The sequence below is a fragment of the Perognathus longimembris genome, chromosome 25 (assembly GCF_023159225.1).
Source record: "Perognathus longimembris pacificus isolate PPM17 chromosome 25, ASM2315922v1, whole genome shotgun sequence".
Lineage (NCBI taxonomy): Eukaryota > Metazoa > Chordata > Mammalia > Rodentia > Heteromyidae > Perognathus > Perognathus longimembris.
In genome coordinates, this window is record NC_063185.1 from 15672487 (window position 1) to 15700137 (window position 27651).

Below are 27651 nucleotides of genomic sequence, written 5' to 3' on the forward strand. Positions count from 1 at the left end.
ACATCTTTTACTGTGTCTAGTTTATAAATTAAACTTTGGGGCTGGGGATGTAGCTCGGTTTGCAGATTGCTTGCCTGGTACATATGAAGCCCTAGGTTAAGCCCCAGCTTTGGCATAGTTTGTATGCATGGGAAGATGCAGTCTGGCGAGCCCTCCATATCTGGGTTCTCTACCCACAAATTCAGCTAGCTAGGGATTGAAACATTTTTAAAATTAGGTCTTTACTGTCATTGACAATCCAGACTGAAATCGTCTATCTTAATCTCAATCCCCTTGCCTGATTTACCACCCCTCTCCCCATTCTGGGCTGGAAGTAATCTCCTGGTTTCCTCACGCGCTTTTGTTGTGACTGCTGTGGTTGAGTGACCCTTGTGTGTTGCTTTCTGTTGCGCATATGCTCCATCTTTTTTTTTTTTTTTTGCCAGTCCTGGGCCTTGGACTCAGGGTCTGAGCACTGTCCCTGGCTTCTTTTTGCTCAAGGCTAGCACTCTGCCACTTGAGTCACAGCGCCACTTCTGGCCATTTTCTGTATATGTGGTGCTGGGGAATCGAACCCAGGGCTTCAAGTATACGAGGCAAGCGCTCTCGCCACTAGGCCATATCCCCAGCCCTGTTCCATCTTTTTTTTTTTTTTTACCATGTTTTAGTCCCCTTTGTACCTCTATTGCTGCTTAATAAATATTTAGGACATGTGTAGGTTTTTTGAGGGTTATTATTCTCTACACAATACGGTATAACACCCATTTATGTTGGGTCTATAGTGTATTAGGTGACTAGAGGTGAAAGTGTACAGGACTATGGGGCAGGCTGTATATGAACACTGATGTGCTGTTTTATAGAAGAGACTCAAGCATCCACAGGGTTCCCCGCCCCCCCCCCCAACTGGGACTTGTAGTCAGGGCCCCCAGCCCTTTTTGTTGTTGTTGTTTTTTATTAATTTACTTTATTGTTATTACAGAGGTGATATACAGAAGGATTACAATGACATGAGTCAGGTAATGAGTACATTTCCTTTTGAACAGTGTCTTTTCCCTCAGTCCTCTGTGCTTTAGTTATTTTGCAGATGGAATCTCCTGATTTTACCCTGGCCAGCCTTGGGCTGTGTTCCTCCTGTCTGTACCTCCCAAGTAGCTAGGATTAAAACAGGAGTCACCGTACCCAGCCCGTCACCCATAGATGTTGCTCTGTGAGAGGGTAGGAGCCCGGGCTCCATCCCGGGGATACTGAGGGTTGTTGGGACACAAGTGTGGTCCTCGGTTTAGGCATCTGCCAGGGGTCTTGGAAAGTCTCCCTTGGGGGACAAAGCGCACTGTGGTTAAGCCAGCCAGAAAGGTCCGTGAGAACTTTATCTCCAGTAGCCATCCAAAAGCCACAAGTGGAGCTGGGGCTCAAACACCAGCCTTGAGCGGAAAAGCTAAGGGACAGCGCACAAGTCCTGAGTTCAAGCCGCAGTACTGGCGTGTGTGTGTGTGTACACATATGCACACACACACAAATAGAAAACAATCAAAGCCATCTTCCTGAAATGCCAAGTTGAGTTGTCAGCTTGCAGCTTCCTGGAGAAAGGTGTGTCCCCACCCGGGCCCCCCACGCCGGGGCCGGGAGATGGCCAGAGCTTGTTGGAAAGGGCCGAGTCCCCTGGAGGCTGTGGGTCTGGAGCCGCGGCCTAGGAGGCCTGCCCACTCCCAGACCCGGGGATCCACCCGAGCCGTGGCCGTGAGCAGACAGACCACCCCCAGGAGGCTGGAAATCCTGCGGCCGGGCCCGGGGCGCGGGAAGGGGGCCGGGCACGGTGGGGGGCGTCCTGGGAGGACGGAGCCCAGGGTGATCGCTGGCTGCAGCGGGGGGGGGGGGGGGGCTATCCTGTGCAGGGAGCACAGCGGAGGGGTTTGGCTGAGGGAGGGGTGCAGGAGGAGGAGGGGGAGTCGGCGGTGGGGTGAGCGGGAGGGGACGGGGCCACAGCCCGGCTCTCCACGGAGGAAGCTGAGGTGTCAGTGGGCAGAGTGACTTGTTTAAAGCCCCAGAGCCGCGACGTGCTCAGCCTGTGTGCGCGTGTGCGCACCGGTCCTGGGCCTTGAACTCGGGGCCTGGGTGCTGCCTTCGCGCTTCGGTGCTCAAGGTGAGCGCTCTGTCACTTGCAGATCTTATTTTTATTGTTTAGTACAGAGGGTCGCGGTTACAGAATGCAGAGTCCATTCCTCGCTGGGCCCTGGAGGCCCACGCCTGTCATCCCAGCTTCATTCTGAGATCTGAGGATCACAGTTCAAAACCAGCCCAAGGGAGAAAGTCTGTGAGGCTCTTGTCACCAAAAAGCCAGAAGTGGCGCTGTGGCTCGTGTGGTAGAGTGGCAGCCTGGAGCCAAAAAGCCCAGGGACAGCGCCCAGGCCCCAAAGAGACCCCCGAGTAAAGACTTGGGGGCGCATGCCAGGGACACCGTGTAGATGAGAACATCACATGCCCGCAATGAAAGGAACTTTGATCGTCTGCGACTTTGCGCCGATAGACCCTGACGTTTGTGGAGATGGCAGGTGAACTCACGCGCCGTGTCGCGGCATGGGTCGTGGGTGTTCTTGAGGCGGAGGTGAGCTCGGTGGGCACAGCACCCAGCCTGTCCAGTCGTTACTTCATTGTTTATTTCTGTTACAAGATCTTGAGGCTGGAGACGAGGCAGGTGTGACGGGGGCCGCTCCTCTGGTGCGAGCAAGGCCCTGGGTTTGACATCCAGTGCCTCCAGGCCAAACAGAAAACAACTCAGAGGGAAGGCCTCATTCAGGAAGCCTGGGCTGGCTGTGAACTCAGGATCCTCCTGCCTCAAGCTCCTGAGTGCGGGGACTGCAGAGGTGTGCTACCACACCCGGTTCTAGTTGTTGTGGTTGCCAGTCCTGGGGCTTGAACTCAGGGCCTGGGCACTGCCCCTGGCTTCTTCTTGCTCAAGGCTAGCACTCTGCCACTTGAGCCACTGCGCCACTTCCTGTTTTTCTATATATGTGGTGCTGAGGAATCGAACCCAGGGCTTTGCACATGCCAGGCAAGCCCTCTACCACCGAGCCACCTTCCATCCCCACATCTGGTTCTTTGTAGTTTTTTTATTTTTTATATGTCGCTATTAGACGTGGTTATTTCTAGCCAGGGCCTTGCAGTGGCCCTCACATGTCGGGGATCATGGGACCCCACTGGGGCCAGTTGTGTCTGTCTGGGCCTGCAGTTCTGACTCCCGTCTTCTGTGTTCGAGCCTGCTGGGCCTGAGGGCAGTGGTCACGTGTCACCGTCACTGGTGGGGCCTGGGGGGGGGGCCGTGGGAGGGAGGGGAGGCTTCTACACCAGTGGCTTTGAGGTGGGGCCCAGGGGACCAAGCGAGTGGCCAGAAGCCTGAGTTTCCTGGAGGAGCAGGAGGGACAGGACCCTGCCCTGGGGACAGGGGGGCATCAGGCCTGTACCTCCCATTCTAAGCCTGACCTGCCTGCTGCGGCCTCCTGCAAGCAAGTGGTTTGACCAGTTCCCGGCAGAAATGGCAGAAACGTGGGACCCCGGGAAGCCGGAGGGAGCGGCTGGCCGGCCCCTGGTGCTACGCTGCCTCTCTGCCCTCCACCCGCCGGCCTGGCCCTGGGCTGGGGCTCCCCAGTGCCATCTGCCCCCCCCCCCCAGAGCCATGGGCTTCCTGTGTGCTGTGCAGGGAAGAGGGACAAGCCAGGGGACCCCTCCCCTCCCGGCGGCCGTGCTCAGCCCAGAGCAGCTGCTCTGCTTGCTGGCGAGGCCGCCCAGGGCTGTCCCCAGAAACCTGGATTTTGTGCCTCAGCCCTCATGAGCAGGGCTCCGTCCTTGGGTGCGGGAGACAGTACAGGAGGCGTGCTCAGAGCTGGGGGGCAGCTCCCGTATGAGGGAGGAGGTGCAGGGGGGCGCCCAGCCATTGTGTTCCCAGACTCAGGACGATCACGTGCTCAGGATGCTTTTTGTTTTCGAGACAGGAGAGTGCTGTTGCTCCCCAGCCTGGACTTGGCCTTCCGGGCTGACCTGATCTTTCCCTCCCGCCTCCTGAGTCGCGGAGACTACATGCCTGCGTCACGACAGCTGGCCACAGGCTCAGCTTTGGAGATAAATGTCTTGGGGACAGTTGAGGAGAGATGTTCAAATCGCCATGTAATCAGAAGCTGAGGCTGAAGCGAGTCCTCTGGGTCTCCGCCTAGAGGCAGCACGGAAGCATAAACACAAGACTCTACAAGACTGATACATTTTTTTTTGGCAGGTCCTGGGGCTTGAACTCAGGGCCTGGGCTCTGTCCCTGAGTCTCTCTGTACTCAAGGCTAGAGCTCTACCATTTGAGCCACAGCTCCACTCTGGCATTTGCTGGTTTCATTGGAGATAAGAATCTTACACAGATGGGACTGGTTTTTTTTTTTTTGTTGTTGTTGTTGTTTTGCTCAGGCTGGGTTTGAACTTTAGTCCTAAGATCTCCGTTTCCTGAATAGCTAGGGTCACAGGTGTGAACCACTGGTGCCTGGCTTGGCAGGTAAAGTTTCAGGTGGAGTACAAAGGCTCGAATGCAGGCTAGAACTGAGGAACCTCTAGCAAGTAAAAGATACTCAGCAAAGCCTTATCAAACGATCAGGTGAGGTGATTCTGCATTTAGACACCGAAACCTGAAGTCTCAGCACTGGGTACAGTGCACCTTCATTTCTAGTCCATGTTGAATGTGACGCGGGCTGCCCAGCTCTTCTCCAGGAGGGGGGTGTACCATGCACAACACATGCTATCCAAGGGGGAGGTCCCTGGTCTCCACTGGCTAAGCTTGGAACCTTGCAGCCCCCAAGACCCAAAGACAAGTGGGGTCTCTGACTTCTGCGAAGAGCTGCAAATGGCTCGCTGGCGTTCACCCCCATTGGGGTTAGGACTTCCTCCTCAGAACCCCGGAAGCCAGCCAGGGAGGACAAGACCCAACTTGCACTTTACACAGATTCCTCTGGGTGGAGCTAGGGGGTCCTGATGCTGGGAGGATGGGCGGGCAAGGAGCAGGGAGAAGCCCTGAGTGGGGAGGTCAGGGGAGGTCAGGTGAGCTCTGGGCCCTCCAGCTCCTAAAGAAAGAGAAGAAACATTCATTCATGTAGTTAGAAACAACCAGTTTTTATTTTTGGGGGTGTCAGTACTGGGGCTCTACTTAGGGCTTAGGCACTGAATCGTAGTTTTTATAATGCTGGTACTCTATCATTTGAACCACAGCTCTACTTCCAGATTTGGGGTGGTTCATTGATAAGAGTCAGACTTAACTGCTCAGGCTAGTTCCAAACTGGGATCCTCAGATCTCAGCCTCTTGAGTAGCTAGGGTTACAGGCCCAGCTTAGAATAAATCTTTACTACTTTGTTCCTGTTAGGTCTTTTAGTCACTGCGATGAAACTAAAAAAGTCTTACCATCAAGTTTCCTTTTGTCACCAAGGTTGTTACCTGCAAAGTAAAGAGCTTAAGTGGGCCTGGGGGGTGAACCAGAGCACACTTGCTCAATCTGGGTGCTTGCAGTGCACATATAGCCGAAATTTCAGATTTATTTTTTTTCTAGAAAAATCAGAGCCCAGATGAGAAAAATAATTCTCAGCCCCTCACTTCTGGCCTGGCTTCAGTGTGAAAGTTACTTGTGTCGTGTGGCCATTCACTTATCTCCAGGCTTGGAGGTTATAATCCTGATTGGCTTTCCTGAGCTCTTTTGCTCAAGGTGCTGTAGCACACGGGCCAGTTCCACTTACTGGCTTTTGGGTGGTTAACTGGAGATTGTCAGGTTTTTAAAGTAGGTAGCCGGTAAAGGAGAAGGAAAAGTTTATTCCCCAACTGCCTGGCCAGAGAGTAGGGGCGGCCTTGCCTTCTCTGGGGCAGGGAGGGGTGGCCGGGTGAATGAGGATGTGACCTCCGGGAAGGGGGACGGTCACCCAGGTAACTGGGTGGAGACTTAACCAGGTGGGGGCGTCGGCCTGGAGCCCTCCCAGGCCCACCTTACCTGCTGGCTTCCAACCTCGGCCCTCAGATCTCGCCCTCCTGGGTAGCTAGGGTTCCAGGCCTGGGCCACCAGTCAGTTCCTGGCTTGCTTTTTTTTTTTTCGCCAGTACTGGGCCTTGGACTCAGGGCCTGAGCACTGTCCCTGGCTTCTTCCCGCTCAAGGCTAGCACTCTGCCACCTGAGCCACAGCGCCCCTTCTGGCCGTTTTCTGTATATGTGGTGCTGGGGAATCGAACCTAGGGCCTCGTGTATCCGAGGCAGGCACTCTTGCCGCTAGGCTATATCCCCAGCCCTTTTTCTTCTTTTTTTAATATTAGAAATAGGCCATTAGTCTCACCTCTCCAAATCCCAGCGTGCTTTCCTTGGTGGTCCTGGGCATATTTTTCTGAAAAACCAAATGCTAGCAACAAATGCATGGATTTGAAGGGAAACAGAAAAACCCCAAATTCAACCAGTAGTTGAGCTGGGGCGCCGGGCGGGCCGGGCGGCGCGCGCTGCCGCCGCGCGACCCACCGGAACCGGCCGCGAAGCCCGGACTGGCGCGCGTTCTGAAAGGATGACCGAGCCCGCCCGACTCCGGGACGCGCGCGCGGCGCCTCGGCCAATGGGAAGCCAGCGTGAGGCTGAGTGACGGGCGGGCGCCAGCCAATGCGCACACGGCTTGTTGCGAGGCGGCTCGGGCTCCGGCGTTATAAAGAGCGCCACGAGTCGGCATTGTCAGGCAGCGGCGGCGCGCGGGCCGGGGCGGAGTGCGGCTGGGGCGGCGGCGGCGGCGGCCGAGGAGGAAGCGCGGTCGGGACGGCTGGTCGGCGGGCGGAGGGGGCAGCCGGGTAGCGCAGGCCTGAGCGCAGCCGAGCCCGCGGCACCTTCCCCGGCGGGTGGGGACATCGCGGCGAGGTGAGCGGCCGGGGCCTGCGGGCCGCGGGCGGGGAGGGCGGGCCGGCGGGCGGGCGGGCGCCGGCCGGGCCTGACGCGCACTCCGCGGGGCTCGTTGCAGGAGCCGCCGCGGCCTGGCCTGCCATGTCGGACGCAGGAGAGGAGCAGCCCATGGAGACGACGGCCGCCACCGAGAACGGGCACGAGGCCGCCCCTGAAGGCGAGTCCCCGTCCGGGGCCGGCACCGAGGCGGCGGCCGCGGGGCCCGGAGGCGGGGCCGCGGCGCCCCCGAGTGGGAACCAGAACGGGGCGGAGGGCGACCAGATCAACGCCAGCAAGAACGAAGAGGACGCGGGGTAGGTGCGGCCGCGGGCGGCCGGGGCGCCGCCTTTGTTCCGGGGCCGCCTTTTGTTGGCGCCACGCGGCGGGGGGAGGGGCGGCGGCCCGGGGGATCCGCTCCCGACCGCCGGGCCGCGGCGGCACCCGCCGGAGTTTGTTGGTGGACTTTGGCGCCGCCCCGGAGCCGCTAGCGCGCTTCCCCGGGCGGCGAGGCCCGGAAGAGGGAAGCGCAGGAACCCGGGCCTGGTCGGGCGAGGGCCGCGGGGGCGGAGTTGGCGCGCGCAGGGCTTCGGGCCTTCCTCCTCCTGCCAGGGGGTGGGGCCATGCGCGAACCCCGTGCGTCCCGGCCCCCGGGCAGCCTCGAGTCGTTGGGAGGTGGCGCTTAAGACGCGAGCGTGTAGGACACATGGGTTCCCAGTTGTGAGCAGCCGGGGCGCAGACTGACCAGGGTGCCGTGTGCGTTCCCTCGGCCTGCGGTGTCTCTTTGTTAGAAGCTGGTTTTAGCTTGAGTGCGCAGGGCTGCAGAGGCCCAACACACGGCCAAGGTTGGCACTCCGCAGACCCCAGAGGTGGGTGCAGACTTTGTCCACAGGGCCAGTCTCAGCTCTTTTAAGACCTTTTGTCGTGTCTCACACCCTACCATTGCAGAAAAATGTTCGTTGGTGGTCTGAGCTGGGATACCAGCAAAAAAGATTTAAAGGACTATTTTACTAAATTTGGAGAAGTCGTTGACTGTACAATAAAAATGGATCCGAACACTGGACGGTCAAGAGGGTTTGGGTTTATTCTCTTCAAAGATGCTGCCAGTGTGGAGAAGGTAAGCTCGGTACTGTATACCACCGGTTTGTGCTCTGCAGTGGTTTAGGACAAGCAGAAAGGCTACATTGTTTTCGAGGGGGCAATAAAAAGCGGGTGTATGTGCTGGAGTGGTACAGGATTTTTTTATGTCACTTTTCCTGAGTATGGTGCTATATATATACTTTACCTATGGGGAGAGTATTATTGTATGAGAATAAGCCCCAATCCATAGGGGGTAAAAGCAAATACTCAAGTTTGGCGAAGTTTAAGAGGAAGATTCCTTTTTTTTTTTTTTCCCAGTCCTGGGGCTTGAACTCAGGGCCCGAGCCATAGCACCACTTCTGGCCTTTTCTATATATGTGGTGCTGAGGGATTGAACCCAGGGCTTCATGTATACAAGGCAAGCGCTCTTGCCACTAGAATATGTTCCTAGCTCCTCCTTTACTTTTATTTATTTATTTGTTTTCCAGTCCTGGGCCTTGGACTCAGGGCCTGAGCACTGTTCCTGGCTTCTTTTTGCTCAAGGCTAGCACTCTGCCGCTTGAGCCACAGCATGGCCTTTTCTATATATGTGGTGCTGAGGAATTGAGCCTAGGGCTTCATGTGTACAAGGCAAGCACTCTTGCCACTAGGCCATATTCCCAGCCCCCCTCCTTTACTCTTTTTTTTTTTTTTTTTGGCCAGTCCTGGGCCTTGGACTCAGGGCCCGAGCACTGTCCCTGGCTTCTTCCCGCTCAAGGCTAGCGCTCTGCCACTTGAGCCACAGCGCAGCTTCTGGCCGTTTTCTGTATATGTGGTGCTGGGGAATCGAACCTAGGGCCTCGTGTATCCCAGGCAGGCACTCTTGCCACTAGGCTATATCCCCAGCCCCCTCCTTTACTCTTAATCACTGCTGTTTACTGGAAGATGAGCTCCAAGCTGGTTGTACATGTGTAGAAGGGTGCACAGCTTGGGCCAAAGGCTTATTTAGGAATGAGGACTGATTTGTAAGTGTTAGGTAAATCTCAGCTGTGCAGGTTTGGAGAAAATTGGGTTGAAAAGTCCAAGCTGGCACATAGTAGAAGCTGAAGTACATTTTGTGTATTTGAGTGCTAGAGTCCTGAGACTCAGGTCCTCCAAGGTGATGTTGCTGTGTTTGAAACAGGTCCTAGACCAGAAGGAGCACAGGTTGGATGGCCGAGTCATTGACCCTAAGAAAGCTATGGCTATGAAGAAGGACCCTGTGAAGAAAATCTTCGTAGGGGGTCTGAATCCTGAAGCAACAGAGGAAAAAATCAGGGAGTACTTTGGCGAGTTTGGGAAGGTGAGTCTAGAGGAGTGGCTTGCTATCTGTCTTGAGGCACTTGTTTCCTGGTCCAGGCAATGCCTCCCTCAGTTTGGATGGAACTCTGCCTGACCGCTTATTTTCTTTGTACTCTGTATTTTTTGGCTATGGGAGGTTTGGACTTAAACTTTGTTGTTAACAGATTGAGGCTGTTGAACTCCCAATGGATCCCAAATTGAACAAAAGACGAGGTTTTGTTTTTATCACTTTCAAAGAGGAAGATCCTGTGAAAAAGGTTCTGGAGAAAAAGTTCCATACTATCAGTGGAAGCAAGGTAAGGTGTCCCAGGTCTTTGTGCTAGGCCTACTGCTGGTGAGCTGGCCTTTGCAGGTATGGGGTAGGTTGGGCTACTTCTGAGGGCTTGATGGATTAGTCATACCTTTGCTATCTCATCTGTCTGCTGCCCTGGTTGGGGCAGGACAAAAGAGCAGACATGGTCAGTAGCCTTTTTGGTTTCTGACTTCAAGTGAGGGAATGAGTCCAGGATGTTATTTGGCCCCTAGTTGAATCTGTTTACACAGTTCATCTCTTCCTGGTGAAGTTTTCCTGCTCCAAAGGTTTCTACCTATTTTCTCCACGTGTCTGTCCCTTTGGGCAACTCTTTCCTGGGCAGAAGTCCTCTCACTCTGGTTCTGGCCAGCTTAAATCCAGGGTTTTCTTTTGACCTCAAATGTTAAGTTATATGCAGTGAAGTGAACCTATACAGTGAGTTCTAAAGAGTAGTATGTAGCTTTCTGCCTTGCAGTTAGGAGTTGAAGATGTGGCATGGTAGGACAGGTAGAGTGGGCTGGAGTTGTGCACTGCAGTAAGAACTGCTGCTGGGTCTTGGAAATAAGTGTATGCAATTGGCTGCATTCCATATTTAATGCTGTAGGATAGGAAAAGTCACGTGGTAGGGGAGCAGGTTTGTGTGTGGAGGAGACTGTGTGTACCAGAACTGCCTGTAACTAATTTTAAGTTGTAGGCATACAGTCTATCCACAATAAAGTGGCCCTACCCTTGAGCCGCAGGCTTTATCTGTAAGGTGGTGGTGGTCATAGTCTCAAGAGAGTATTTGAGTGGGATGAGTATCTTCTGTAAAAAAAGAAAAATAAAAGTAAGTCTTTAGGTAATCTGGGGGGTCTTCTGACCTCTTGCCCTGTCCCCATCCTCTGCTACCTTCCAAACTGGGATTTTTTAGTTGTGGTTCCAGGAGATTCTAGTGTAGATGTGGCCTGCCTGTATAGTCCCCACTGTCCTAAACCCATCTCGCAGGTCTTGACTTCCTATCCTCTTGGCTTTTAGTGTGAAATCAAGGTGGCCCAGCCCAAAGAGGTCTATCAGCAGCAGCAGTATGGCTCTGGGGGCCGTGGGAACCGAAACAGAGGGAACCGAGGCAGTGGTGGAGGTAAGTGGAATGTGGATGAAGACAGGTCCTGTGTGCCTGCCTCTGGTGTTGTGTAGCAAGGTGGGCAGACAGCGTGTGAAGTGGGAAGTTTTCCGGGTGGGGGCTATGTGCTTGTGCTATTATGGCTCCTTGGATGAAGAGCTTGTTCTTTTCACTCCTGTGGCTTGGGGCCCTAGGGCAGAGGGGGCATCTGCATTGCACTGGGGTACAGGGGGCATGGTGGGTGCTTGGCTCTGTGGCTGTCCTCGAGTCTTGGTACATCCATGGGCAGAAAGGTAGAGCTGTGCCAGGCGCTTGCCTCCTTCCATCCCAGGCCCCTCTGACTCCAAAGCCTGAACTGCATCTTTTCAAGGCCAAGCTGCCAGGAAGGGTGGGGTGATTTGAGTAAGCCACTTCTACTCCAAGTAAAGCTAGCACTCTGGCCTCCAGATTGGGTCTCAGGTAGGTATAGGGCTGGGCCCAGGGCCCTCTACTCCAGAAAAGTAGCCCCTTGGCTTGTGCCTGAGTTGCCATAGTAACCTCGCCACCCAAAGGGCAGGATTTCCTCCATCCTAGCTCCTGCGTGTGCTAAATGGTCCATGGGCCCCTGTGCCCTGCTCCCCCCCACAGGTCAGAGTCAGAGTTGGAATCAGGGCTACGGCAACTACTGGAACCAGGGCTACGGCTACCAGCAAGGCTACGCTGGTAGCTACGGGCCCAGCTATGGCGGCTACGACTACTCGCCCTATGGCTATTACGGCTACGGCCCCGGCTACGACTACAGTAAGTAGGAGAGGGACGCCCCATTAACTACCTAGGGGAGGCAGGTCAGACAGTGCAGGGGCCGCTGGCAGCAGGGGCTTTGGAATCAGACAGGCCTGGCTAAGCCAGGCACTGGAGTTCCTGGATGGAGCTCTGGCTCCGGGACCAGTGAGCCTTACTGTACAGGGTTGTTGAGACTCCTGTGAGGAAGTGTGTCAAGCACCTGGCACAGGGTAAATGCTCCGTAAGTAGTCGCTGCTACGTTGTTCTTATCCCCAGGTCAGGGTAGTGCTAATTACGGGAAGAGCCAGCGACGCGGTGGCCATCAGAATAACTACAAGCCATACTGAGGCAGCAGCAGGAGCGGCCAACTGACGCCCGCACACGCTTTGTTTGGATACGGAGTGAACACAATTATGTACCAAATTTACCTTGGCAAACTTTCTATGGCCTGTCCCATGTGCATCTTATTTAAAACTCCCCCCTTGGAAATCACTCTCCTGTTTACTATTTCCAGAGCTCTAGTTGTTTTAGGCAGCGTGTGGTGTCTCAGGCCAGAGCGGCATTGGGCTTTTATTACCAGGTTACCCAGAACCAGATTGGAGGGTCTGCTTCCTTTGGCTCATCTGCAGCCTAGACCTGTGGACCCTGGTTGTAAAGAGTAAACTGCATTTTAGGAAACCAGTGTCACCTTTTAATTTTATATTATTTGTGTCACACATTTCCTGTAATGGAAGTGTTAATTTTACTGTACTTTTTGGTACCTTTTGGGAATCTAATGTATTGTAAGGTATTTTACACGTGTCCTGATTTTGCCACGACCTGGATATTGAAGCTATCCAAGCTTTTGAAATAAAATTTAAAAACCCTTACTAAGCCTGGGTGAGTGTGGGAAAGGTATTGTGCACCCTTACTACACCAGTGACTATGTTGTGAGCTTATAGATGGTGAGAAACCATAGAAGCAAGGGCACTCACCTGGAGAATGCTTGATTTGGGAACCAGCTTAGGGCCGGAGCCTCAGGGTCTCGCAGCTTCTCACTGTCTGTTCCATATCTAAAAGATGATAAAAAGCATTTTACCCTGGGTCACCTTTCTCAGCTGCATTCACTGTCCCAACTAGACTGGCAGTGTGCACATCATTGACCATAGAGATGATCTGGCAATTTCCTTAAAGCCCAAGCTGTGTCCAGGGACACCCCCCCCCCCCCACAAAAAAAAAAAGTTCCTGCAATAGGTCAGCCCCAGGCTCTGAGCTTCTACTTTTCTTCTTGGGGAGCCTTGTCTCCCAAAGTCCAGGTTAGCTTTGGCCTTGCATTTTTTTCTACCATCCAGGGGATATACTGGCTCAGGCACAGGCTCCTGGGGCAGGGCTGGGGAGTATAGCTTTCTGACCCCAGGTTGGCTTCTACGTACACAGCCTGTTGCTATTCAGGCTCCAACCTCACCTGTCAGAATGGCATCCATCTTGGTTACCACATGTCGTGCATTGTCCAGGCTAAAGCACATGGGGGGCTTAAACTTCAGGACATTCCTCCCAGGACCATCAATGCTCAGCAAGATGTAGTTTTCCTTGAGCCTGTAAGGACAGGGCACCACGATCAGCCTGGCAGTGTTGAACCCAGGGCTCTGGCTCCCCTGCTAAAGTACTTCTCACCCTTGGGTCTGTCAATTATGGCCTACTTGAGCCCATGGGCCTTGCCTCCTACCCCTGGAGCTGCTAGCCAACACCAAGGTTAGCAATGGCCTGCAATGTCACTAGATTGTAACAAGTACTGTCAGCATTTTTTAAGTGGAAAACATCCAGAGTCAGGTAGCTTAGGCTGGCCAGGAGCCCAAGGGCCCCACTTGAGGCTCCCAGTGGTACAATTAGGCATCCCTGGTGGAGGATGGGATGGGGCCCGTCCTGGCTCTGGTCCTGTTATTTGAGGTGCTATCCACCAGAATGAATTATGGTTTGAACTTGGCACATTAAGCCACACTTCCAGGCCAAAGGTTTGGACTTTAGAATCAAACAACCCTGGGCCAAATGTAGCTCCTGCCTCCCAGATGGGTGATAGCGGGTTGAATGCTAGCGTGCTCCAGTGTGTGGGGTGAAATTAGCCTGGGATCTGGCTGTGTATACTACTACCTGACCATTCAGGATCCCAAGGCTCACTGGGAGAAGTGTGTGCTGACAGGGCTAGCAGCCACTGAGGCAAGGGGAAGGCTCAAATCTGCATGGGAGGAGTGTGCATTAGTACTAGACCATGCGTGCATGCTTCACAATTTGTAAGACATCAGAGGGTTTTTCTGTGTGTATGAGAGAGCCGGGAATGGAGAATAGAACCTTCATCTTACTGCCTCAAGTGTACCTCTGGGAAAGCTGTTTCTGGCTTTTGGTCTATGAAATTACATAAGGACTGTACCTGAGCTGGGTTGTCTCGGGTTCTTGGCAGAGGCTGTTGCCCTGGGTTTGGGATCGCCAGTCATTGGGTACACGAATCAGCTGCCTCAACCTCAGGCCCAAGGTGCTGGAGGTGCGTGGCCCCACCCCCATTCCCTGCCCCAGGCGGGGAACCCCATAGTGTTCTGAGAAAAGTACCTGGATACCAGGTACTTGGCCTCTTCAGCGGCTGGCGTCCTTGTGGCTTCATCTCTGACCAGTTCTACACCCACAAAGAGCCCAATGCCCCTGGAGAACAGACATCTCAGGTAGTACTGGAGGGACAACAACCCTTGTGTCTTCATGCTGCCCCGTGCCCGCACCCACTCCAACCCCCCCCCCCCCCATTAACCTTGGTTTCTTTCTGTTCCCTGGAAATAGGGTGAGTGGAATCTGTTTCTTAGACTCTTATTTCAGGAGAGAAGGGGTCTCCAGGTGTGGGTAGAGAGGGGTGATGGTCAACTGGCTAGGGTGAGTCTCAGTTGCCTCTACTTTGTGTATGTAAGGACCTGAGCTTTTTCTATCAAGGCTAGCACTCTATCACTTGAGCCGCAGCTCCACTTCCAGCCTTTTGGTCTCATGGACTTTGCTGCCTGGGCTGTAGATCTGTCTCCTGAGTAGCAAGGATGATAGGACCGAGCCTGCAGAGCCTCTCAGTTCCTCTTATCTAAAGAGTAGACAGGTGGAGGGCTGCCTCTGGTAGCCCTAGTAAACCCCAGGCAGACAAACACAAAGGAAACAAACACAAAGTACTTGGGTCCTGGCAGGTGTTGGTTAGTTGCTACCCCCAGAACCTTACCTGATGTCCCCGATGATGGGATGTTTGGCTTTTTGCTGCCTTAGGAGCTCCATCAGGAAGCTGCCTACACAGGTGGCATGTGCCTGGAGCTGCTGCTGCTCCAAGACATCTAGGACTGCCAGGCCCACAGCACAGGATACAGGGTTGCCACCAAACTGAGCCAGGAAATAAGGCATGTCAGATTCTCAGCATACTGATCACCGCACATTTACAAGGGCTGCAACAGGCACACAAACGTCCCAGAGTTCACCTGGCTGTCCATCTTCCCCAGGTGCTATGTGATTACCCAGGCTTTGTAGCAGGGAAGCAAGAAGACTAAAGAAGAGGTGGTGTGCCTGGGCCCAGATCCACAGCACGGGATGGGTCCCCTCACTTCTAACAGGGGGCTCACAAATAGGCTTGCAATTTAAATACATTAGTTTTAAAATATAAAGTCTAGCCAGAAGTGGTGCTGTGGCCCAAGTGATAGAGTGCTAGCCTTGAGCACAGAGGTGCTCAGGGACAGAGTCCCAAGTTCTAAGTCCCAGGATTGGCAAACGAAATACAAAATTTACTGTTATGGCAAATGTATAGACCCTTCACAGTGACGCTTCCAGATATTTTCACCCTCCTCACTGGCCCTCGGTAGCCACTGCCTGCTTTCTCACTGCAACTTTGCCTTTCCTGTAAAGGCCGTAGAAATCCAATCATAGGATAGGTGCCCTTTCATGCCTGGTTTCTTCTGCTCAACAGGTTATCCATACTGTTATTATTAGTTTGTTCACTGTGTTGCATAATAATCCATTGTGTGAACATTCATTTTTTTTGTTTATTCATTTGTTAATGGACCCTTGAGTTATTTTGTTTTTTGGTAACTGTGAATAAACCTGTGAATATATATGTATATATAGCCATTTGTAAACCCTATATCCTCATATTCCTCAGGTATCCCTTAGGAGAAGGTAGAACTCTAGTAGGTTATGTGATAAATGTATGACTTTGTAAAACACTTCTAAAGCGGTGACTCTGTGTTATATTACCACTAGTATATGACATTCTTGGCTGATTTTTACACCCACAGCATTTGGTACCGTCTGTAAGCACACACTGCCAGTCCTATTTAACATTTGTGTCCCCTTCCTGCCCAGTGTTGGGGACTAAACTCAGCCTATTCCCAGGGTAGGCATTAAGTCACACTTCTAGCCCTAGCCTTGAAACTTTTGTCTGCCTCATCCTCCCAAGTTGCTAAGATTACAGGTGCAAACCAGCATGCCCAGCTAAATACAGGTTAAGTAACAAAAAAAAAAAATGCTCCAAAACTTGGGATTTTTGAGAGAAGGTTTTGCTATATCAGGCTGTCTTCAAATTCAGAATCCTTCCTCTGCTGGGATCACAGTTGGGTGGCACTGTTGCTTAGCAACTTAAAACTTGAGTGATGTTGGCATTCATGAAGTTCCAGATTTCAAGGCTGGGGGAGCATAGCTCAAATGATAGAGCACCTGCCAAGTGTGAAGCTCAAACCAACCATCAGTATTGCAAAAGAAAGTTTTAGATTCCTGATTTGTGGCTTATGGGTGCTCACCTGCAGGTTCAAGATGGAGAGTCGGGCTGGAAGTGTAGCTTACTGGTAGAATACTTGCCCACACATGCATAGAGCCCAGCACTAATAAAAGGTGTGCTCAGCCTACCTACTAAAACATTGCTACATCAACTGTAGGTGTTTACCCCGCCCCCATGATCACCCCAGAGGGCAACAGAAGCAGATGAAGAGCAAGCACTGGGGAACCCTGAGGTTTAAGGTAGAGTGGTGACTGGCCAGAGATGTGTAGTAACCCAGTATTGCCTGATAAGTTACTGCATAGAGAAGTGAGCCTTGTGACCTTAACTCGTTACTTGCTTCAGTGGGACCTATCCAGCCTTCCTTTGTGGCAAAGACAGTGGCCCATAAGTAGGCTCAAGGGCGAGGCGCTTCCAAGAGCAGCATCTGGAAAGAAGGCAGGTGAATAGGTGGTTTTTTTTTTTTAACTGGGAGCAGAAAGAAGGTGGCAGCAATCCCACATGTTGGCAATGAGCCAGAAACACAGAAAGTTCACTAGTTGAAATAGATAGGAAAAGACGGAATAGACACAGCTGAGTAATTGAGAGCAGGGCTAGAAGTCTCAGAAGGTAAACATACAAAATGTGCAATAAAATCTCGGCTATATGGAAGGCAAGGAAATGCCAGCCGGGCACCTGTGGCTCATACTTGTCATCCTAGCTACTCAAGAGGCTGAGATCTGAGGATCACAGTTCAAAGCCAGCCTGGGCAGGAAAGTACCCATGAGACGTCTTATCTCCAATTAACCACCAGAGGTTAACCACCAGGAGGTGGCTCTGTGGCTCAAATGGTAGAGTGCTCTTAAGTTACAAGAAAAATTCTGGTTACATTTTACTTCTGAAAATAGGTGCAAAATACATAAGTAAAATATAAGAAAACAATACTGCATAAAATGACAATGCCTCACATTCAAGTTAGATTTGTCTTGCGTATGCACAGACTGGTTTGGTCCTCAGCACTATGGGAGAGGGTAGGCAAAACCCCATAAACTCCTTGTTAATAATAGTAAAATTGCTTAGTAACTAAGGAAATTTGAATTTTTTCTGCCAGTCCTGGGTCTTGAACTCGGGGAATGGGCACTGTCTCTGAGCTTCTTTTGTCCAAGGCTAGCACTCTTGCACTGTGCCACAGTGCCACTTCCGGCTTTTTCTGTTTATGTGGTATTGAAGAATTGAACCCAGGGCTTATGCAAGCACTCTACAGTACTAAGCCACATTCCCTGCACAGAAATTTGGATTTTCTTGCTATGATACCAAAAGCAGGGCACCAGTGGCTCCCACCCATAATCAGAGATCTAGAGGATCACAGTTTTAACCCAGACAAGGCAGAAAAGTCCCTTAGACTTCATTTAAAAAAATAACCAGCAAGGTGGCTCATGCCTATAATCCTGGCTATTCAGAAGGCTGAGATCTGAGGATCCTCAACCCATCTCCAATTAGCCACCAAAATAGAAGAAGTAGAGCTATGGCTAAAGTGGTAGAGTGCTAGCCTTGAGTGAAAAAGCTTAGTGCCTGGGCTCTGGGGTCAAGCCCCAGTACTGGCACCTAAAACATACCACAAAACAGCAAAAAACCAAGCTGGAGGCATGGCTCAAACTAGACCATCAGGCCAACAAGGAAACCAACCAAGTGCAGGGTCTTGAGTTTAAACCTTAGTATTGGAAATATGAATATCAAATAGGACTTTTTTTTGTGGTGGTAGATTGAACACAGAGCCACATGCTCTGCCACTGAACTACACCCCTAGCCACAAACATCGACCTTAGAATGGACAAGCACGCATTCCTATAAACTGAACAAGTATGCCCAATGTCTAACTTGTGTTCAGCTAGTGTAGGAATTTGCTCAGTGTCAGGAGACAGCTACTGTTATTTGGAGGTAAGGTTTTTGAGTGTGGTGGTTTACACCTGCAATCTCAGCGCTTGGGAGGCTGAGGATTGAGGATCACAAGTTGAGTCCACCTTGGGCTACATAGAGCTTGTATCAAACACCAGAACAACACGAATTTTTTGCTGTTGTTGGTTGTGAGGCTGAGCTCTTGTTCAAGACTAGTGCTCTACCTCTTTGGGTTACAGCTCAAGTGGTAGAGCACCAACCTTGAACACAAATAGGCTCAGGGACAACGCCCAGGCCCTGAGTTCAAGCTCAACTTTTGAGCCCCAGGCTGGCTTTGAACAATGATCCTCAGATCTCAGCTAGGATTATAGGTGTGAGCCACCAACGCCCATCTTTGAGGGAGACTTTTTAATCCAATGCAAGAGCATATTAGGAAGCTAACAGCAAATAATAGACACAGGTAGACACATTGACCAAAACTACAGTGAGAAGTGCCCTGAAGCTGACCATTTGTATGAACTTGGGTTGCATAACAGAGCTGTGTCATATCAAGAAAAACATGAGGAAATGCTTCCTGATTCACAAAACAACCTACACCAAAATAAACGTAGATTAAGGAGAGTCCAAAGTTTTGAAGGACTTAGTGTTAAAAAATGTGGATGTGTACACATACATAACACTGAAACCGACCTAGACACAACTCCCACAAAAGAAAAGCACTAACAAGTTTAAAATGGGGGTGGGGGGTTGGGGTGGGCTGGGCCTTGGTGGCTCATGCTCTGATCCTAGCTACTCCAGAAGTTGAGATCTGGAGAAAAGTCTGAGAGACTCCATCTCTGATTAATTAGCAAAAAGCAGAGCTGGAGGTTTGGCCCAAATGGTAGCTTGCTAGCCATTCAAGTGTGAGGTCCTGAGTTCAAACTGCAGTGCTGCCCCAACAAGATGCAAGCGAGCATTTCACAGAAGGCCAAATATATAGCCAACTAACATGAAGAGATGCTTTCTATAATTTGAAGCCAGAGAAGAGCAAGACCACGGGAGCTACTACCCTGACTGGCAAAAAATGGAAAGTTCTATACTGCCAGTGAGGGGATAAGTTGTAAACTTGGGAAATAGATCTTAAATTGAGGGTACGCACCCACCCTGTGACCTAGCAATTCCCTACAAGTCCCTAACCTTTTTCACTCTGAAGAAAAACTGCCTACACAGACTATCCCCAGAGTACATATAAAGTAATGGGGAGGAAATGAATCCATCGGAGCACATTATATTGTGCATGGAACTAGCACAGTGAGACCCTGTACCTGCCGTAAGGCCTGGTGTACCACAGCAGCTTCTTGCTGGAGGGAGAGGGGCTCTGCATTTTCTTAAGTATTTTTGTAAGGCAATCCCTTAGCAGCAGCTTTTTTTTTTTTTTTGGCCAGTCCTGGGGCTTGGACTCAGGGCCTGAGCACTGTCCCTGGCTTCTTTTTGCTCAAGGCTAGCACTCTGCCACTTGAGCCACAGCGCCACATCTGGCCATTTTCTGTATATGTGGTGCTGGGGAATTGAACCCAGGGCCAGGGCCTCATGTATATGAAGCAGGCACTCTTGCCACTAGGCCATATCCCCAGCCCCCTTAGCAGCAGCTTTTGACTGACAGTTGTATTTAAGGATGTTTTGTAACAGTAAAATGGAAACTGATCAGGTCGTGGCTCCTTTGCTGGGCCCCGAGCCTGCCCATGGCCCTCACTGACTTGGGATCAGCCCATCATAGGTGCCTAGCAGAGCCATGGCCCTCCCTCCCTTGCCCTGGAGCCTGCACTTACTGTGTTGAAGTATTCCACGCCAGTGGCTTCAAATGCACTCGCCACAGCTTGGGTGGTGGCCACACATGCAACAGGGTGGCCATTGCCAATGGACTTGCCCATGGTGACAATGTCAGGGACAAAGTCTTCCCCCTGCAGCTGAAAGGCCCAGAAGTGCTTGCCCACTCGGCCAAAGCCAACCTGGATCTCATCTGCCACGAAGACCCCTCCTGCTCTGTGGACGTGCCTGTGGGGGAGAACAGGGAACTGTGGGTAGAGGGGTTACACCAGGGGTTGGGAGATTCTGGGGCTCTGGAACCTGGCCCTGCCAGCTGTCACACGGAGGGCAGGGGAGGTTGGACAGACAAATGGCTGGCCTTGGGGACATCATTTATTTTAAAGGCTTTGTTTTGGCTGGGAATGTGGCTTGGTGGTAGAGTGCTTACCTAGTGTGCATGAAGCCCTGGGGTTTGATTCCTCAGTACCACATACACAGAAAAAGCCAGAAAGGGCACTGTGGCTCAAGCGGTAGAGTGCTAGCCTTGAGCAAAAGAAGCTTAGGGACAGTGCCCAGGCCCTGAGCTCAAGCCCCAGCACTGGCAAAAAACACAAAAGGCTTTGTTTCAAAAAGTTCTGTCGTTGAAATTTGGAACAGTTTGGGAACCCAGTTTTACAGCCTGTCCTCCCTGGGGCAGACCCCGACCACCAACTCACTCTGCCACTCGGGGGAAGTAGCCAGCAGGAGGAATGATCTGCCCGCCAACACTGGGAAGAGACTCAGCAAAGAAGGCTGCGATCTGGGGACAAACCAGAGTCAGGAGAGCCACCAGGAGCTCACGGCCTCCGCCTGTGCCACCCAGGGCTACCTCTAAGCAGAGGCTCCTTCACGCTCCTCAGCAGGCTTGAGGGGTTGTGACCTTATCCCCTGGATGCCCACATCCCCTGGCACTTGGCACGCCCCTCCCCTCCAGGCCTGTTCCTCGTCCCTCTCTGGTGACCACACGTCTGTCATCGCTCTTGCTGGGGACAGAACGTCCAGATCCTCAGTCCATCCCATCCCTCATTTACTCAGGCAGCCATGCAGCCTGGTTTCCAGCTGTGACATGTCTCAACCAACAGCCTCTCCACCTGGCTGCAGACCTGCCTGTCTCTGCCATGGCCTTCAGCAGATGCCATTCAACCCAGCACCCCTCCTGTCCCTCTCAGGGCCTCTGGGGGGACACATCAACCCCGAGTCTCTGGCCCTGTCTTGCTGGGTGGAGCAGTGACTGCCTGGCTGAATTCTGCCTTGGATCTGCTCCCGAGTCCATGTCAGGGCTGCAGGCCACAGGATTCTGGGAAATGTTGCCTTGCCCCTGCCCACCAGGGGGCCGCTCTTCAGTGGTCCCACAGACTCTGCTGCTGAACATCCGAACCCCCAGGCCAGGCCTCCCTGATCTGGTTCTTCCAACCTGGCCTGCCAGCCCCATGTGCCTCTCTGCCATATCTGGCCTGCCACTCTTGCAGAGGGGTCTCCAAAGAGCCCACACCCCAGGTACAACAGCCCTCTCTACTGTCAGTGGTGGGTGCTGTTCTCTGTCCACATTCCACCTTGGCCAAGCTGATCCCTGCATCCTCAGGACCCCCTGCCTTGGCCCACCCCACTCACTCCGCCCTGCGCACCGTCTGGAGGGCCAGGTCTGCTCGCCCTCCCACCCGGAGCCCCTGCATTCAGGTCCTGCCTGCCTCCTTAGCCGCTCAGCCTGGCCCTGCCCAGGGGCCCTTCCCCTCCTGTGCCCACCCTGTCTGCACTAACTTCACTTGCTAATGGGGTGGGCCGGCACCTCCTCCAAGATCCCTGCCTCACCACTCGGAGCCCCGGGCAGCTGTTGCCTGGCTGTACTTCCATCCATGCTCTCCTCAGTGTGCTCCAAGTGCTGGGCACCTAAGCAGCTCCCACACTAGATGCCACAAGGACGAGGCCTCTTCCCGTGGCAGGGCAGTGCCGTTCATGGCAGGCCCAGGTGTGGATGTGGTTACCTTCCGGCCCTTCTCCTGAGCACGGGCGATCACATGCTTCACATCCTCGGCATAGGCCTCCGCTGGGTTGGGGTGGTCCTCTCGGTAGAGGCCTCGGTATGTGTCCGGGAGAGGTGCCTGAGAGAGTGACACCACCAAGTCATCCCTGCTTGGGGGCCAGCACCGACCTGTTGCCTGTGCAGGCAGTACATACCACGTGGACCCACTCCTTCTGGCCATCCAGGTCTCGGAACTTGTAGGGGCTGATGTCGATCAGGGAGCTCAGGTGACCGTGATAAGCACTGTGGCAAGGAAGGCAAGGCTCAGGGCCACTGGGCATGTACTCCTGGGCCTCGTCCTGAGCAGTGTCCACCCACCTCTCAGGACAACATGGGCCCTGGGTCAGCCCTTGGGCTGTGTAAGGCCTTGGGCCTACAGTAGATAAGACTTCCTGCAAGATGGCTCACTGAACTTGTGTTGGTGGCTCATGCATGTAATCTTAGCTACTCAGGAGGCTGAGATCTGAGGATCACTGTTCAGAGCCAGCCTGGGCAGGAAAGTCTGAGATTCTTATCTCTGATTAACCACCAGAAAATGGGAAGCAGTGCTGTGGCTCAAGGTGGTAGAGCCCTAGCCTTGAGTGCAGAAAGCTCAGGGACAGTGCCCAGGCCGAGTTCAAGCCTCCTGACCCAGTGTGGGGGCAGGGGGAAGACACCACCAAGAAGGCCCACTGGCCTCAGCTAACGATCCTGCACAGTTGACTTCGTCCTGTCAGCAGGGGGCAGGAGGCCTCCTTCAGGGCTATAATGAATCTCCAAGGCACTAATGCTCAAAGCCTGGGCCGGGCGGGGCCTTGATACACTGGACACCAGGGAGCAGCAGCTGCAATCTAAATATCTGACATTACATAGTGCTCCCTGTCCACAACAGTCTGAAGCCAGGTCCTGTGTGTCATGCTGCTCCCAGGGGCTCAAGGTGGTTCCCCTTCCTGGCCTAAGGCACCGCAGGCCAGAGCCTCTGGGATTCCCAGCAAGTCTGTGGGCCCAGGCTCTGGGCAGTGCGGAGCTGGGAGCTGTACTTACTGGTCTACCACCACCACGTCCTGGTGTCCTGTGTACTGGCGGGCCAGCCGCAAGGCCAGGTCATTGGCTTCTGACCTACAACAGAAAAGGTGGTCATGAAACTGCACCCAGGGGCTTTGCCAGAGAAACCCTGCAGGATGGAGGAGCCTCTGCACCAGCGAGAAGCTTCTCAGGACAGCCTCTGCTTGTTCATTTGGAAAATGTCACATCCCTCGCCCCCAACTTACACTCTGATGAGCCATGAAAGACCAAACAGTGTTCATATTTCTAAGTGTGAACGCAGGGTTTGGCCAAAACCCCAGGATTTTTTGTATTTTAAGGCAGGGTCTCACTGTGTAGTAGAGATGGATGGCCTGGAAATTGAGGTTCTTCCAATCTCAGCACAAGGTGACTACGTACAGACAGGCCAAGCTGGAGCTGTTTGTCACATGTCAAATGGGCAGTCAGGACCTTGAGTCTGGAGCACCTTGGCCCGTGATAAAAATTATCCACTTTACAGCACATGGATCATAGAGAAATCCCAAAGGAATGGATGAGCTCCCAAAGGGAGAGACTCAGAGAAAAATGGCCTAGCACCAGCCTGACAGACCAGAGGAGTGGCTAGAGCCTAAAGTGAGACATCAGGAGGGTAGGTGACCTGGAATCAAGAGGACAAAAGCATACCTGAGAGAACAGCAAGCCTGCCACATGTGCTGACTGGTGAAGGGGCAGCAAGGCCACTGGATTTGGCCACCTTTATAGAAAGCCACCAGAGGCTGGATGGCAGTGGCTCAGGTCCATAATCGGGCTACTCTGGAGGCTGAGACCTGGAGGATCACAGTCTGAAGCTAGCCCAGGCAGAAAAGTCTGAGAGACTTCATCTTTGGGAATCACCACACAGAACAGCTGGGGCACAGGCCCAGTGCTACAAAGCCAGGCTGGAGGCATAGCTCAAGCAATAGAGTGCCAGCCATGCAAGCAAGCCAAGTCAACTCAAGGCCCGTGAGTTCAAACCCCAGTACAGGGGAGGGGAATGTTAGTGGGAAGGGAAGCCACTGGAATCTATACAGATCAAGCCTGGTGGAGCCAACAGGGAGGACCGATAGGGTCCTGAGGAAGCACGGACCCCATGGCCCAGCCGCCTGCTCTTCCCAGGTGCTTCCAGTTAAGGCCTCATCATCTCCTAGCCAGCTCCTTTCCTTACCAGTAGAAGATAGGAAATTCGACTTCTGATCAAGTTATTCAGGAACGGCTAGATGCATGTGATAAATGGCGATGTTGACCACGATCCTTACCATAATCCAAACACCACTACCATTTTCTGGAACATTCTCTGACACAACATGATCATCTGCCTGATTCTGCTACCCACTCCCCCTGCCCACGTGAGCTACCACTACCTCCCACATTGCCCCAGTATCCACTTTCTTTTCCTTATCTTCCATATCTGATACCATCTACCTGGATTAAAACTCCCTCCACTAGCTTCTCAGTGCTCTTAGGAGAAAAACTGTTTTCTCTCTTGACTGATAAGGCTCTGGCTCCCTCCGCACTGTCAGCTCACATTCTTCCCTCCTCTGGTTCCTCCAGTGTGTGGGAGCACCTTGCCCTTTGTAGCACTGGGCCTGCACACAGGCTTCTTCGTGATGACCAGGGCTGATCAGAATACCTCCAATGGGGCAGAAGCATCCTCCTCTACACCTCCCCTACTTCCTAGTAGCTAAGCCCCAGCTCAACATCCTCCTTCCCTAACCCCCATCTCCCAGGACAGATCAGATGTTCTGCTGCGTTAGGCCTCTTTTTATCCCATAATCTCCAGAAAATTACCCCTCTTGGTAATTCTATTATTTCTTTGCAGAATCACTTGATGTTTCTGTTTCTTAATGAGCAACCTGAGAGCAGGGACTTTAGGCTGTATCTAGAAGGCAGAACTAAAGGAACATAATACCTCATGAAGCCCCTACAATGTTCCTGCAAGAGAGGCAATGGCATTCTTCACCAACAGAAGGAAACTAGAGCCGACTGAAAAAGCAAGAGCATACGCATCTGGGTAGCTGCAAACCTCTGCCCCCAAGCCTATACTTGTTTGGTTTTCCTGTGCCGTGCCCATGTGGGTGACCTTCTTCTCCAGGCCCTGCCTTCTTGTCAGGGGCTGGCAGCAATCCACTTACCCAGAATTCAGGAAATAAAACACACAGAGTTTCTCCGGCAGGGTCTCCGACAGCCTCTGTGCAAAATCCACGATGTTGTCATGCAGGTAGCGGCTGTTGGTGTTGAGCACCTGGTTCTGGTCGTGTGCAGCTTGAACCACAACAGGGTGGCAGTGCCCGACTGCAAAAGGGCCATATGGCCAACTCCACTTAGCCAGTCCCAGCAGACCCCCCTCAGTCCCAAAAGGCAAACCCCACTAGGGGGAGATGCTATTCAGAAGGGAGAAGTGGAAAGAGAAGAGTTGAAGACAGAGGGGAGAACCATGGCTCTAGAAAGAAAAGACCTAGAAAGCTCCTGAGATTCCAGAGGAACAAAAAGATTCTCTGGGATTGGGGTAATGATAAAAAACTTTATTATGGTAATTAATTGGGGATAAGACTTTCTGGCCTAGGCTGGCTTTGAACCACAATCCTCAAAATCTCAGCCTCTTAGGGTAGCTTGGAATACAAGCATGAGAAACCAGTGACCAACCAGCAAGCCCTGGCTTTTATCCTTCACTTTCATCACTTCTCTGGCAGAAATCCTATCTGAAACAATCCAGGTCATTAAGGAAGCTTCTCGAGCCCTTCTGCTTGATGCTGGCAGGGCTAGGGGTAACCATCAGTGGGTTCAGTCAGTAGAGGTTGGAGGTGATCCCAATTAAGAAGTCGAGAATAATGGTAACTGACAACATGTGCAGAACTTGCCACATGCCAGACACACTTAAACCAACTTACACTAACACGCTTCTGTGCATCTGAAGGTGGGTGGTTAGGAGCACCCTGTTTATGAGCAAATGAGCAAAACAGGTGTAGAGCTGCAGCTCACAATCAGCGGCGGGCAGGGATGTAAACCCAGGGCGGCTGACCCTACAGCCCTGGCTTTTACGTTCCACTTTAATCACTTCCACCGTGCCCGGATGAATCAGCACCTCCCTCCCTTTCAGCTGTGGCAGTTGCAGAGGACTAAATTTCCATTTCGGCTTCCTTCACTGATGTGAAATGGTCACTAGGGCTGACGGGTGTGCCACAACAAGTGCAATGGGCCAGGGCACGGTGGGCACTGCTGGCCTCCCCAAAGGGATCGGCTCCACACGCCTAGAGCTGCCCCTGGCCGGGTTGGTTTAGCACAGTTCTAAGGCTCGGAGACTTTAGGCCTCTGCACATGACTAATGACTCTGTTCAATACAATACTTCTCACCACCTTAGGGGGGGCCAGATTCACAGATTAGCGCCCCCCCCCCGGCCTGAGGCGTACCCGGCCAGCCAGAGGAACGATACTGACCGTGAGCCACGTTGTTGATGCAATCGATGTATTCCGCCCCTTGTTCGTCATATAGGTACTGCCCTTGGCCTCGGACTATCTTCACAGGATCCTCAGGGAAAAAGAGTGTGCAGGAGGAGCTGTGGAGACAAGCGAGGAGTTGTCCGCCATACGTGAAGGCCCCCTCTCCCCGCTCCCCTCCACGCCCAAGCGTGGCACCCCCACCCCACCCACCGTGGGCCTCCCTCGCTAGGAAGGGCAAAAGTGTGAGGGCAAGACGCCGCTTCCCTGGCTGCCAGCCTCCCCACACCACAGGACAAGCCCTCAACAAGCCTTGCCAGCAGCGAGTGGCCCAGCTGCGCCCTCGGGGGAGCCAGCCCTCCGCCGGCCCGGGCCCGTCCCCCCCCCCCCCCCCGCCGGCCCGGCCCGGCCCGTCCAGTCCCGCCCCGGGCCGGGCTCCGCTCAGGGGCGGCCCTCCGCCGGGGTCTGAACTTTCCACCCGTCCCCGCGCCCCCCCTCCAGCCGGGCCCAGGTCACGCAGGAGGGCCGCCGCTGGGCGCGGTCGTTCTAGGGGGCCGGGGGCAAAGGTCATTTCCCCGAGGAGAGGGGGTGCAGAGGCCGCGTGGGGAGGAGGGGAGGCCGCAGCGGGAACGAGTGCCCCGCGCCCGGCCTGGGCCCAGGCGCGGCTGGGAAGTCTCGGGCTCCCCGGAGCGTGTCCGTGCGCGCCTGCGTGAGCGCGTGAGTGTGTGTGTGCGCGCGCGCGCGCGCGTGCACCTCCCGCGCCCCCACGCGCCACCCCGCCGCGGTCGGTACCTGAGGAGCCGCCGTCTCAGTGACAGCGTGTCGGCCTTGGCGCGCCGATCCGCGGCCATGGCGCCGCCCGCTGTCAGTCAGTCAGTCAGTCAGAGAGGAGGAAGATCCCAGACACCGCCGCGCGGGCGGCCCGAGAAGCCCCGCGGACCGCAGCGAGGCCCCGCCCACTCCCGGGCCGGCGCCGCCCCGGCCACGCCCACGCCGCCCCGGCCACGCCCATGCCGCGCCGGCCACGCCCACGCCGCTCCGGCCACGCCCCACGCCGCGGCTTGGGCCCGCCCTGGAGGTGCCCTAGCCCTGGGCGGATCCCCGGGGGAGCCGTGCTGGCGCCCCCCGTCTGCGACCTGACTGTCCCCCCCCCCCGCCCCGTCCCCACCCCATCCTGGTCTTAGGAAACACCTGGGGCATCTTTCCTCCAAGGTCCGCGGGTCCCTCACCTGCGCCTAAAAGTTACCTAAGA

At 53.6% G+C, this 27651-nt stretch overlaps 2 protein-coding genes across 6 annotated transcripts; one reads left to right on the forward strand and one right to left on the reverse strand.

Annotated features, from left to right (window-relative positions):
* Positions 1–308: 308 nt before the first annotated feature.
* Hnrnpab (heterogeneous nuclear ribonucleoprotein A/B) lies at positions 309–12317 on the forward strand. 4 transcript variants are annotated; one of them, XM_048334352.1, is made up of 8 exons: positions 309–313; positions 6978–7212; positions 7844–8012; positions 9138–9296; positions 9460–9591; positions 10602–10704; positions 11314–11466; positions 11725–12317. In XM_048334352.1, exons 2-8 carry the CDS (start codon positions 7001–7003, stop codon positions 11793–11795), a joined length of 999 nt encoding a protein of 332 aa, XP_048190309.1. In that variant the 5' UTR covers positions 309–313; positions 6978–7000; the 3' UTR covers positions 11796–12317. The 4 variants fall into 4 exon arrangements, with proteins under 4 accessions (XP_048190309.1, XP_048190307.1, XP_048190310.1 ...); XM_048334350.1 differs by lacking the exon at positions 309–313 and adding an exon at positions 6713–6871 and having other exon boundaries at positions 6973–7212; XM_048334351.1 differs by lacking the exon at positions 309–313 and adding an exon at positions 6726–6877.
* Positions 10062–27316, reverse strand: Phykpl (5-phosphohydroxy-L-lysine phospho-lyase). 2 transcript variants are annotated; one of them, XM_048334345.1, is made up of 13 exons: positions 27192–27316; positions 26400–26518; positions 25097–25256; positions 22947–23021; positions 22079–22166; positions 21886–22002; positions 20581–20663; positions 19888–20113; positions 14669–14823; positions 14029–14118; positions 12893–13023; positions 12423–12500; positions 10062–10391 (listed from the first exon to the last, which is right to left on the reverse strand). In XM_048334345.1, exons 1-12 carry the CDS (start codon positions 27248–27250, stop codon positions 12451–12453), a joined length of 1353 nt encoding a protein of 450 aa, XP_048190302.1. In that variant the 5' UTR covers positions 27251–27316; the 3' UTR covers positions 10062–10391; positions 12423–12450. The 2 variants fall into 2 exon arrangements, with proteins under 2 accessions (XP_048190302.1, XP_048190303.1); XM_048334346.1 differs by lacking the exon at positions 10062–10391 and adding an exon at positions 10986–11062.
* Positions 27317–27651: the final 335 nt, after the last annotated feature.

Coding starts and splice junctions, on each gene's coding strand:
- Hnrnpab (XM_048334352.1), top strand. CDS start 7,001: ATGTCGGACGCAGGAGAGGAGCAGCCCATGGAGACGACGGCCGCCACC. Junction 10,705..11,313: donor GAACCGAGGCAGTGGTGGAG/GTAAGTGGAATG, acceptor TCCCCCCCACAG/GTCAGAGTCAGAGTTGGAAT. Junction 11,467..11,724: donor CGGCCCCGGCTACGACTACA/GTAAGTAGGAGA, acceptor TCTTATCCCCAG/GTCAGGGTAGTGCTAATTAC.
- Phykpl (XM_048334345.1), bottom strand. CDS start 27,250: ATGGCCGCGGATCGGCGCGCCAAGGCCGACACGCTGTCACTGAGACGG. Junction 26,519..27,191: donor CTGAGACGGCGGCTCCTCAG/GTACCGACCGCG, acceptor TTGTCTCCACAG/CTCCTCCTGCACACTCTTTT. Junction 13,024..14,028: donor GCCAAGTACCTGGTATCCAG/GTACTTTTCTCA, acceptor CTGTCCTTACAG/GCTCAAGGAAAACTACATCT.